Genomic DNA, 11,191 nt, shown 5'->3' with positions numbered 1-11,191 from the left:
GTCTTTGTTATTTCGACATGGAAACCAAACCCCGTCCCTTCTAAGCATTGAAACCAACATATACGAGTAAAAGTATACTTAGGGGAGAGTAGGGAATCGATTATCCTACCTCGAATTCGGCCGAAAAAGTGATTAATGGGTTCGGTCGATTTTTAGCGATTTGAGAAGATGACGGAATCGGAGGACTTCGGGGCTGCCTCGGAATGAATGGAAGGTAGGCTGTGGATGCTTGGTGATGTAGTGGTTGTTTGGAAACTTGAATTTGATGTGTGGAGTAGTGTTATGTAAAAAAAACGTTTTTCTCTCTCTCTCTCTTAAAACTCCATGAATGAGAACTCAAGTTCTCTCCTTTTCTCTCTTTTTCTTTCTCTGGACTGAGTAGGAAAATGGAAATGAGTAACTTTTTTTTTTACTTTGATTTTCGGAATATATGGGTGTGTATAATGGAAGGGAATGAGATAGTGGGGGGTGGGGAGTTGTAGACTTGTAGTGGGTTCATGGCATAGAGGGAGAAGTGGGGAGTTTAAAATTTGCACATGGGGTGATGGGTAGCAATATACTCGGCTGGGATGGGGGAAAAGTTTTTGGTTAGGAGTTTTTTTTTTCCTTAGAAAGGTAAATAGAATTATGAATGCATGTACAATAAGTGTAAATTATCATGTACTAACATAATCATAAGTTTTAACTAATTAATTTAATTAATCATTGAATTTGAATTTAACATTTCAATTTTTTTTTATACTACTTATTTATTTATTTAAATTAGGATTGTTACAATAAATAATGTTCGTTTATATAAAAAAAAATAGAATTTATAAGTACTACATGATTAATTTGATTTAGTTTCTGTTTTACCCCCCCAAAAAAAATTGATTTAGTTGAAAGTTTGATATTATTGTTGGAATGTAGAAACGATCGCATGATTTTAAATGTTATACCTGTTTGATAAAGTTGCGCCGTTATAAATTTAATTGTTGATTGAAAATAGAAATGCATGAAATTAGCGATTTATTTTATTCCATGTTTTTAGCAAGTTTTGAAAGAATAGAGAAAATGATGCATATTTACGAGAAAAGAGAAACAAAGTGAAATGCTAAAAGTAATGAAAAAATGGAATGTGAAAAGATTAATGATTATGTGGGCATGAGAGGCTGGTAGGATTAGTACAACTAGTGCTTGAAGCATTAAAATGGAAAGTGAAATCGACACATGAAAAATGATGACACTATTTATAATACGCTGCAATTACGATCTCTTTGAAAAGACATTGACACTTCAGTTCTGTGATGTTTGATTTTCGTGAATAGATAAACTGTTATATGTTATTTTGTTAAAGTATGGGACAAAAGGGTAGTAGTTAGCTACTGAGCTTAATCTAATCACTCATGGAGTTACTTTTGTGACCCTGGCATGTTATTCCAAACTTTGGTGAATAGAGGGAGATGTATAATTTAGAGGCGTATGGTGCTGAGCAAAATGTCAAAGAAGATGGATGCCCTGAAGAATAGAATTACTCTTAGTACTCTTTCTTGTTGGGAAAATGACCGGACAGTGGTGTGGACCGGAATTATTCCCCACTTTGATGGTGTGCCATTTCCAAATGACAAAGGCATGGTAGGTTCTCTTGTAATGACCAATACATGGTGAGCATGATACCGGTGGATCAGTGTGGACAATTTTGCCCTCAATATTAAACGACACCGTTTCCCCCGTTTGTAATAGAAGGGCTAAAACCCTCTTCCATTCTCATTCTCTCCTCTCAAACACAGACATCTCTCTCTCTCTCTGTCGACGACATCTCTCTCTAGTTTGGTCTCCATTGTTCTCCTCTGTGCTCCAGAAGAATCGAAGACGTGCGCATACTTCCTCTGGCCATTGATTCCGTCCGAATCCATTTCAATCTCGTTGAATCCGTTTCACATGTAAGTTATTTTTATCGGGTAGGGTTTGCGATTTATGGGTTTTGGTTGCAATGTTAGGGTTTTGTTCTCCAATAATTTGTTAGTAGTTGCAATGTTAGTAGTTGTTAGTCTTGGCCATGAGTAACTTTCATTATCAATTGCATATTCGTTTTCTGTCGCTAGTCGGTGCACACTGCCGCTCGATACCGGCGTCAGCGTTTGGGTATGCCTGAAACCGGCGTCAGCGTGGGTAGGTCACCTCTCTAGCACCAAGGGGATGATACCTAACCTTGGACTCTACTTGTTACCCACTGGATGAAATGAATGCATTACTCTGAAGGTCCCTAACCTGATGGTGCATATATGTTCACGTTTAGATGCTCCATAGCTTTTGTTTGGCCTTGCCAAACATATTTAGCTCCTAGTTATTGAGTTCATTTAAGTTTCAATCCTTTTCTTCCATTTAAAAAAATGGGTGTAAATCCTTGTCTTGTGTGTTATATGTTATTGTAGTTCCTAGTAATCAATGGTTTACTTCTGGTGTGTTGTGTGTTGTGTGTTATATGTTATTGTGGTCATTCTACAAATGAAAATAAGGTCCATAAATGAGTTTTCTTGTCCAAAAAGGAGGCATAGAAAGCCAATGTTGTTTGTACTGGTCTGATCATGTGATGGTGTGTGTTTCCCTTGATTTGAAATTTAGGAGGTTTTCACTCATAGTTTGGTTATGAGTCTAAAAAACAGGTTAGGGGTGGAGTTGGTCTTGGAGCATCTCCAAATTTTGTTTATGAAACCGGCTATCTTTTTCCTCCCAATTTTGCAACCACGCCATGAATGAAGCTATTTTATGAAATTTGTGGTCAAATGCAAGGAAAACTTTTAATAGTAGCTGTGAAGGAAAAGATGAAGTAAAGACCATTACTTTGTTTTGCTCATAATTGTCCTTTGTCTTGGTAAAGCCCTCTGAAAATTCATGATTCAAGCAAATCCAAGTCTGCTATGCACATTGAATTTACAAAACAAGCAAAGAATGCATGAATTAATTCAGAGAAGTATGCACAGAGAAGAGCACAAAATGTTTGACCCACATGGTGATGAGTGATGATGGATCAGTTGAGTTCCTTTCTTGTCTATACATGGATGCTGAAACAGTTTGTGAATGAGCTGACATTTGGCACCTAAAGGCAAGATTTTTGTTTTGGCAAGCAAAGGCTCAATAGAAGGAGATATGATATGGAGCTCACATGACTGTTTCTTTTGTTGTTGATAGGTAGGTAGCTCCTTCGCAACAACCTAGGAACTCATAAGGAAGTAGCAGCTTGAGTACTTAATCATGTTTGCTCATAATAGTTTGAATGATTAAAGTTTTGTTATTTTTGCGCTGTATGAAGGATGACAACTGGAAAGAAGCGACTGCGAGTTGAAAAAGGGTCTAAGGCAGGAGTAGAAGGGTCAAAGGCAGCAGAGGGACGTACCCACACCAATCCTAATTTGCTTTTCCTGTACATATTGTACGACGAATATAGTTACTTTGTTAATGTGTTTACTTCCATTTGTATTTGATTGTGTTGTAATGCCTTTTCTAAAATTTCCAACTACAGTGAAGGTTATCTTAAAGAAGCCAAGTTGCCAATAAGAGTCCGAGGTTTATAATTGCACGGGTTAGAGTTAATGCGGTTGTAGCTTGTATGGTTATTTGGTAAACTGTAGTGCATGTTTGTATTAACACAAAATTTTGTCTCCACTATCCAGCATACCAAACTAGCTGCGGAAATATGGAATCACATGTCTGATGCGGAAAGAGCGCCATTCATGGACAAGACCAATGAAAGAAAAGCCCGCATTAAAAAGCCAATTCCGAAGGAAAAAAAGAAAAATGCTTCGGTATGGTTGTAGTTATTGTTGTTGTTTTTGGTATAGTTAATCGTTATGTTAACGTATCATGTGTGTAACAATGATGGGTTGTATTAAATCGTAAACCCTTTATATGTGTAGCCGGTATTTCGCAGTCGGTGCTCGCTGTTGAAGTTGGTCAAAGTAAATGAGGCATTGACCAAAGCCCAACAAGATGCTGTTCAAAGAGTGGGCTTTGATTCAATGCTTCAATTGAAGTGTAGAATGTTGAACCGTGATTTTATAAGTCGGTTAGTTAAGCATTTCAACCCTGTCACCAAGAGCTTGGAGTTTGGGAGGGTGCGGGTTTATACAATCATGCCTGATGATGTTCGAAGGGCGCTAGGGCTATCTTGTGGAACGATACCAGTTTCGACGGACTCTCAAGACCCCCACTTTGAACACATTACGAAGATGTTTGGGAAAAATAATTAACCGTTGAAGAGAGGAGTGACATTTGCGATGATGCAACAAGTATTCAATAAAAAGAAAGCTGATGTGAAGTTCCAGACGTCGTACGTGCTATTTGTGTTTTCTTGTTTCTTGTGTCCAACCACGAAGGATGTGGCCACCACAAAATTTTACCCGGCAGTGCACAATTTATTGCAAACTCCTACATATGCATGGGCAGAATTTGTGCTTGATTGGTTGGTGAATGAAATTGCGAAGTACAAGAAGAGAAGTGGCAAGGTTGGTGATGGTAAGAAGGATTCTGTTGGCGTTGCTGGTTGTGTGTTACTTCTAATGGTAAGTACATCAACATGTTAAACTTTCGTCAATTGTTTGCTATAAAATTCATCTGTAATCTATTATGACTCATAATATTTTTTTTGTTGCAGCTTATATATTTTGACAAACAGCCAATGGGTATGAAGGTTGGGAGTGAAGGTGAACCCCTTATTCAGTCATGGACGACAAAGTTAATAAAAGAACGTATTGCAAATGAGGAGACGTTGGAGTTGGTTGATCCAATTTCTAAGCAATTCCCTAAGGCTTCGTATCGGCATCCGGTGAGGAAACTTAATTTTGTCGCCGATATACAATTGTACCTCTTATGTCATTTACATTTTTAACATTACTCCTTAACCTTATGTGCAGTGCACAATTGCTGTGTTTCATGATTTGAAGAAAAATTTCCTCAACCAAATGCAACATCTTGATGCCCTGGAAAGCGCATTGATGGGTGATGTTCCCAAAACTTGCACACGAAGTCCGTCAAAGAGGAAGCCGTCCACCACCAAGAGAAAGAATTGAAATGAAGATGATGTTGAGATGGGTGATGTACATATGGACGTGGAGAATTTTCCTTCAACCTCCACTGTCAATCCGAAGAAGGTTAGGCATGGGGTAGGCGTGGAGGACATGGATGGCAGCCGCATGAGTGGCCTTTTATTTGCCCGGGAAATGCCATTGTACTCTCCGGAGCATGTCATGGTGGATGTTGTACAACATGCGCAACATGTGGAGCTACAAGAAAAAATTGTGGTGGAAAACAAAGGTGAAAAACAAGGTGCAGAAGAAGAAGACGAGGAGGACGAGGATGAGGACGACGAGGACGAGGAGGAGGAGGAAGAGGAGGAAGAAGAAGAAGAAGAAGAAGAAGAAGAAGAAGTAGATGATGATGGTGATGAAGGAGAAAGAGATGGAGAAGGAGAAGGAGAAGGAGATGAAGAGGTTGAAAAAGAACAACAAGTCCCATTGACTCCGCCATTGAACAAAGGGCCACGTACACGTGTTTAGAAAAGTAAGTCCATAACCCGACCATCGACGAAACGGGGTACGAGGACTTTCAAACCAAGTAAAGCGACAAGAACGCCGTACGTGGCTCCACCTGAGGTCAAACTATCAAAGCTTACAAAACAAGAAAGTCAAGTGTGGGCGTATGTGATGCAACCACCAAACAAAACAGGAGAAGAGTATGACTACTAAATCCTACATTCTAAAACTAATGTCCTGTGATTTTCAATTTCGTCATAACTACGCGATAATTAAATAAGTTGGTACTTGCAAGGACTATGTTGTGAAAATGGACGGCGGGAAGATCCATTTATCGCATGATATGTTACACGAAGTATTCAAAATCATATGTCCACTATGGTAAGTTATAGTACATTGTACAAATTTATCTACAATTGTATGAATTATTAAGTGCAAGTGTTCCTTACATAGTCAGTCTTCCTTACTTCACTTATATTCATGTCCCATTTTCTGTTTCTTGGAATGGTTTTTTAGGTGATGACAACAATGACCGAATGGTTGATGAAACAAGAAAAGGCAAAGGCCCCAATCAAAGACGGGGTCCCTCGTCCGACACGACACATGTTTTCAAGTTCATTTGTGGTAATTTAGAATTTGTGTAATTTCAAATTCCTTACTCATTCGGCTACTTTTTTATATTTGTGGTAATTCATATTTTTGTTCCATTCGTTCCTGTTGTAGTACAATTTGTTGAATTTCGATAAAGTACAAAATCAGAAGGCCATTGAAGATCCAGTGGATGCAAACATGTTGGGATACGATGTGGCAATGTGCAATCTGGCAAGTTTTACGGTCTATTTTTGTCAAACTATCATTCTGATGTAGTTGTCCTCCATGCTTGGGTCCCGATAATACTTATTTGCAAATCCTTGTGGGAATATGCAGCTGTTTCTACCGGTGTTGCTGACTAATATTGAACATTGGTATTGTGTTGTTGTCAACTTGGTGGATAAGCGAATTGAAGTTCTTGACTCAATGGTGTTACAAACTACCGATAAGAAGGTAGCTAATGTTACAGTGGTAAGCACAGGCCAGTCATGTTTGTTGAATGTTAATTTTCTGGTAATACATGGTCATTTATGTGCCAACCTTCGCATGTGTAATGTACCTATTTTTTTTGAGTGAGTAGGTAAGGATGTTGTTCAACGTATTGAGTCGGACTCGGTCAAGGCAACAACTGCATACCCCATGGAATGACTGGCATGTGCATGAACCAAAAGTCCCACAGCAATCGAACACGTGAGTGGTTACTTATACTACAGCTACTCTAATGCCGACATAATGCATGCATGTTTATGAACTGCATTTGCGTGGCTGCAGGCACGATTGTGGATTTTATACTTTAAAGTTAATGGAGCACTGGACGGGGGGCCGGATGAATACACGGGAACTTGAGGTAACAAACGTTTGCCCAAATACTTGTTTCACCTTACCTATGCATAGAACATTAGGAGCACCAGAAACTTATACATGTGGTTGCATTATAGGATCATGTGGGAGCTGATGCTATTGATGTGTGCAAAAGGCTGCTAGTACGGTTGCTGTTAAGCTCGCACAACCAGTTGCGAGAGTGGTTCTTAAAAAATTAGTGAAGTGAACTGAAAGTGATTGGTTTTGGGAGACGTTGTTTAGACAACATCGCTGAAGTGATGAAGATGCATGTGGGCTACCACAGCCCCAGGTGAGATCGGGGCGGCCCGAAAAACACATACCGCTCCATCGAATTGATTTGAGAAATTTGAAGAGTCGCCACCCGGATTTATGGTTTGCCACCCGAGAAACCGTTTTCGATTTGAAAATTGATTGATTTGAATTGAAAACCAGAGATCACTCGAGGGTTCGGAAGCCATGTTACGAGAGGGGAAGAATTTTACGGCACCCCCCTTGCCCGACGCGATGTCGGTCTCTACTAAACGTTCGTGGGATTTTTCAAATGGATTTTGTTTCATTAAACACGTAGCAGGTATCCACAGGTGTGGCAAATAGAAGGTGTATGCTGGTGCTTGTGTACAAGGAGTGATGAAGTGATGATGGACACATGCATGATGGCAAAGCTGTATAAACTGCTACTGGCTTCACTCTCGAGCGCTTGAGAGTACTCTCGAGCGCTTGGGAGTTCTACTGACCGAATCCTGCAGAGTTTGTTAGCCACGAATAGGATGCCAAATAACAATGTATGCTTGTGCACATGTATAGGAGGGGATTATGTGATGAAAGACAGCAAGATAGCAAGAAACGCAATACAGCTTACTGGCTTCACTCTCGAGCGCTCAAGAGAACTCTTGAGCGCTTGGGAGTGTCTGAACCCTCACCTGCACTTTCTGTTAGTACTGACAGAACATAATGTAAAGACTGCAAAATGAAATACTATTAAGCAGACCACCGGCTCAGCAGAGGACTTAAAAGACTGAGATAGGACCTCAAGTTTTCAAGTCATGTATCCTTGCCATTACACGAATGGATCTACAATTTTAAAAGGGAGAATGTACACATCCATGCATGCAGAAGCTCGAAAAACACAGAAGACAGGGAAAGTGAAACGCAATGGCATGCATGTACTCCTGAGCGCTTGGGAATGGATTCAAGCGCTTGGGAGTTAGCTGCATGCCAGCTTACTCTCAAATAGAAAATGGCACCACTTCATCGTGCAAACACCCTTATCTAAGTTTTTAAGAAGAGAAAATCTTATTTTTGACTTAGGAAAATTTTGTTCTTACTTGAGATTTGTAAGAAACATTTCTGTTTCAGGAAAAATAATCTCCTGTGTCTGCATGCCAGAATAAAACCACTTTACTTGCGAGTGCACCTCACCCCTAGCCTACTGCCCACCAAAATGTCATGCATGGGACTGGAAACAGTCCCGAGCGCTCAGGACCACTCTGGAGCGCTCTGGAGTGTTTCCAGTAGGGGGTTTTGGGAAAACATTGTTTATGGACTCTTTGCTCTTGCTTGCTTTTTTTTTACTAAGGTCTCCCAACCATGCACCCAGAATTAAGGTCTGGGACAGGCTGAGAGACCCCCCTCAGAAAGGATAACAGCCTCTTGATTTGAACCAAGGATAGAAATATTTCTACCTTTGCTTGACACTCTGCTCCTTGGATGGTTGTGAAAGGTGAATGTAGAGTGAAAAAGACAAGAGATCAGAAGTTGAGAGTGTTCTGGATTTCTTGCCCTTTTCCTTGATGATTTTGGAAAAAAACCTTTGAAGTTGGGAAAGAAGTTTGAGTTTTTAAGCTTCTTCCCTTGAACAAGAGAGAGAAAAGAGGAGGGGTTTAGAGAGAGAGCCCTTTTCGTCCTCCTTCAGCAGAAAAAAACCAGGTATATATATAGAGCATATAACCCATGGTTTTGAAAAATCAAATGATTTTGAAAAAACCCCTTTTTTAAAGAAAGAAATCTTCAGCTGATATCCTCTCTGACTGAGGTTGAGTGTTGACTCACCTCAGCCGGTTCAAAGGGAAAGCAATGATGGCTTGCATGGATAGTGGGAATCTTTTTCACCCATTGGGCACTGGGAGAGATCTCGAGCGCTCTGGAGTGGTGTCGAGCGCTTGGGATTTTATTCTCGACGCTCGAGAGTGAGCCAGGCCAGTGGTTTTTTGGAAAACAGTTTTGAGCGCTTGGGACCGCTTCAGAGCGCTTGGGATTGATTTTGGCCATTTCTTTCAAGGAGCAACGTCTCAATTGGCACATGGCTTGTTTTGATCCACATTCATCATCGGGGAGCCTCAGGGCCACAAATTAAGGAAATTCGACAAGTCTAAATTGGGGTGTCTACAGTTGCCCCTCTTTGGACGGCGCTCGGCACCATGTTTGGATGCGAGTGTCGCCCAAAGATTGAGACAACCCAATTTGAGCCAAATCGAATCCTCAATTTACGAATCAAATGCAAATAAAAAGCATATAAGCACTCAATGCATGAGGTCGTGTCTTTTCAGACTGCCTACGTACCCCGTTTGTAGGGATCAGACCAGCGTAGTTCTTTGGGGCAAATGCAAACATGCGTGATGCATGCATTGGAAAGAGATCGACAAATGCTTTGACAATGATAGAGGCAAGAAATGGGGCCCATCCGTTACTCTGTTTGGTGGACAAAATGATGAAAGAAGTATCACTCGTTGGGTAAGACTTCTTGCGAACAAATCGACGATCGTAGAATTTAGAAAACTTTTATCAACCTCTAAGCAGAACTTTTTTGGGCAAACTAGGATGATCTAGAATAGATCACGAAACAAAATCCGCTATCGATTGCTCTGTCTCGACTTGGACTTGAACAAGACTGAGATTGATTTTGTAAAAAAAATTCTTGATAGACAATAATCTTTAATCAAGGTGAAATGCATGAGCTTACGAAAAGCAACAAAAAGAGTCAAGCACTGGGGACCCACTCCCGAGCGCTTGGGAGTGCTGTCGAGTGCTCAAGACCTCCGCTGGGGTCCACCGACCCTTCGTCTTCCTTTTTTGATTTGGGGGTCAAGACCCTGGTTCTCGAGCGCTCGAGAACCAGACCGACGACTGCTCTCATTCTCTGGACCGCTCTCACTCTCTCGACTTTCTCACTCTCTCGACTCTCTTGATCTTGGTATGGCGCGGGGGAACGAGGACGGGGCAGCCAGCAGCGGCGAAGGGACGAGGGTCATCGATCAAGAGGTCACCGCCGGTGCCACGGTGGTGGCAACCGGGGGGAACGATGGCGGCGCAGGGGTGGAGCCCCGCGGCGGGGATGCCACGGCCGACGCCACGGTGGTGGCGGCTGCTGGTGACCAAGGAGCGGTGGCCGCTGTCGATGGTGGTGCAGAGGTGGCAGTAGCAGAGGGTTCCGGTAGCGGGGACGGAGGTTCGGACAGGCCTCCCACCCCTACCGTGGAGGAGTTGCTAGTGGCTGCCGAGCGGATGAGCGACGAGGGACCAGCCGATCTCGGCGGTGAGGATGTTATTATTGGGCAGTTCAGCGAGACGCCGATGCTGAGGACGGCGACGGCGTTGGAGCCGAGGAGCGGGGATAGCGGGATTGGGTCCTCACGCCCTGTTCCCTTTGTGGACGGGGACTTCTTAAAGGGCGTGGAGCCTCGGGGTGTCTTGGACATGCTCGGTCTCGACTCCATGGTCGCCGCGGTGCTAAGGGAGGCTAGCACGCCTAAGGACTGAGCCTCGGTGTCGCTTTTGGGGGCTCTGCTGAGCGGAGCGGGCTCGGATGCCCAGGAGGCGGTTGTACCAGAGGCGGAGGAGTTGAGAGGGATAGGGTGGATGCTGAAGCGGCTGCTGAGGTGTGGGTTACCGCGGTAGATGAGGCGAAAGCCTATCTGGAGAGGCGGCGAGTCTACCTGGCGAGGGAGCAGCCCGAGTTCACTCCGGCAACTTATGCTCCTCGACTACACTTCTTTGAGCCTGTGGGGATGACGGCTTACGTCCCCGGCCGCGCCAACTATCCTAAGGAGATGCTCCTCCGGGATCGAGCTTCACACATCTCCTCCGGGTGGACTACGGTGAGCTTCTGATCACTATCTTTTCTCGAATTTCGCAATTCATTTCCAAATTTTATTTCATGTTTGAGATCTAATGCCATTTCTTGCTTTGTTGAAACAGCGTACGACAGACGTGTACGGCCACGGGGGCTCGGCCAGCTCGCTGGCGCACTT

General features: G+C 42.6%; 2 protein-coding genes across 2 annotated transcripts; both read left to right on the top strand.

The window, feature by feature from the left end:
• Window positions 1-3,996: 3,996 nt before the first annotated feature.
• Window positions 3,997-5,048, top strand: LOC131327698 (uncharacterized). Its single transcript, XM_058360840.1, has 3 exons — window positions 3,997-4,541; window positions 4,634-4,804; window positions 4,893-5,048. The coding sequence occupies exons 1-3, from the start codon at window positions 4,257-4,259 to the stop codon at window positions 5,046-5,048; spliced, it is 612 nt and encodes a 203-aa protein (XP_058216823.1). The 5' UTR covers window positions 3,997-4,256.
• Window positions 5,049-6,399: 1,351 nt separating this feature from the next.
• Window positions 6,400-7,141, top strand: LOC131327697 (uncharacterized). The gene is made up of 4 exons (XM_058360839.1): window positions 6,400-6,572; window positions 6,682-6,791; window positions 6,873-6,948; window positions 7,040-7,141. The coding sequence occupies exons 1-4, from the start codon at window positions 6,432-6,434 to the stop codon at window positions 7,139-7,141; spliced, it is 429 nt and encodes a 142-aa protein (XP_058216822.1). The 5' UTR covers window positions 6,400-6,431.
• The last annotated feature ends 4,050 nt before the right edge of the window (window positions 7,142-11,191 follow it).

Source organism: Rhododendron vialii, chromosome 5a, assembly GCF_030253575.1.
Source record: "Rhododendron vialii isolate Sample 1 chromosome 5a, ASM3025357v1".
Lineage (NCBI taxonomy): Eukaryota > Viridiplantae > Streptophyta > Magnoliopsida > Ericales > Ericaceae > Rhododendron > Rhododendron vialii.
Note: the sequence above shows the minus strand (reverse complement) of the source record. Positions and strands in the feature narration are given on the sequence as shown.

Bases quoted from the DNA above. Each gene is read 5' to 3' on its own strand.
- LOC131327698 (XM_058360840.1), top strand. From the start codon at position 4,257: ATGATGCAACAAGTATTCAATAAAAAGAAAGCTGATGTGAAGTTCCAG. The intron at 4,542-4,633 runs GTAAGTACATCA...TTTTTGTTGCAG, and splicing joins GTTGTGTGTTACTTCTAATG to CTTATATATTTTGACAAACA. The intron at 4,805-4,892 runs GTGAGGAAACTT...CCTTATGTGCAG, and splicing joins AGGCTTCGTATCGGCATCCG to TGCACAATTGCTGTGTTTCA.
- LOC131327697 (XM_058360839.1), top strand. From the start codon at position 6,432: ATGCAGCTGTTTCTACCGGTGTTGCTGACTAATATTGAACATTGGTAT. The intron at 6,573-6,681 runs GTAAGCACAGGC...TTGAGTGAGTAG, and splicing joins AGGTAGCTAATGTTACAGTG to GTAAGGATGTTGTTCAACGT. The intron at 6,792-6,872 runs GTGAGTGGTTAC...GCGTGGCTGCAG, and splicing joins GTCCCACAGCAATCGAACAC to GCACGATTGTGGATTTTATA.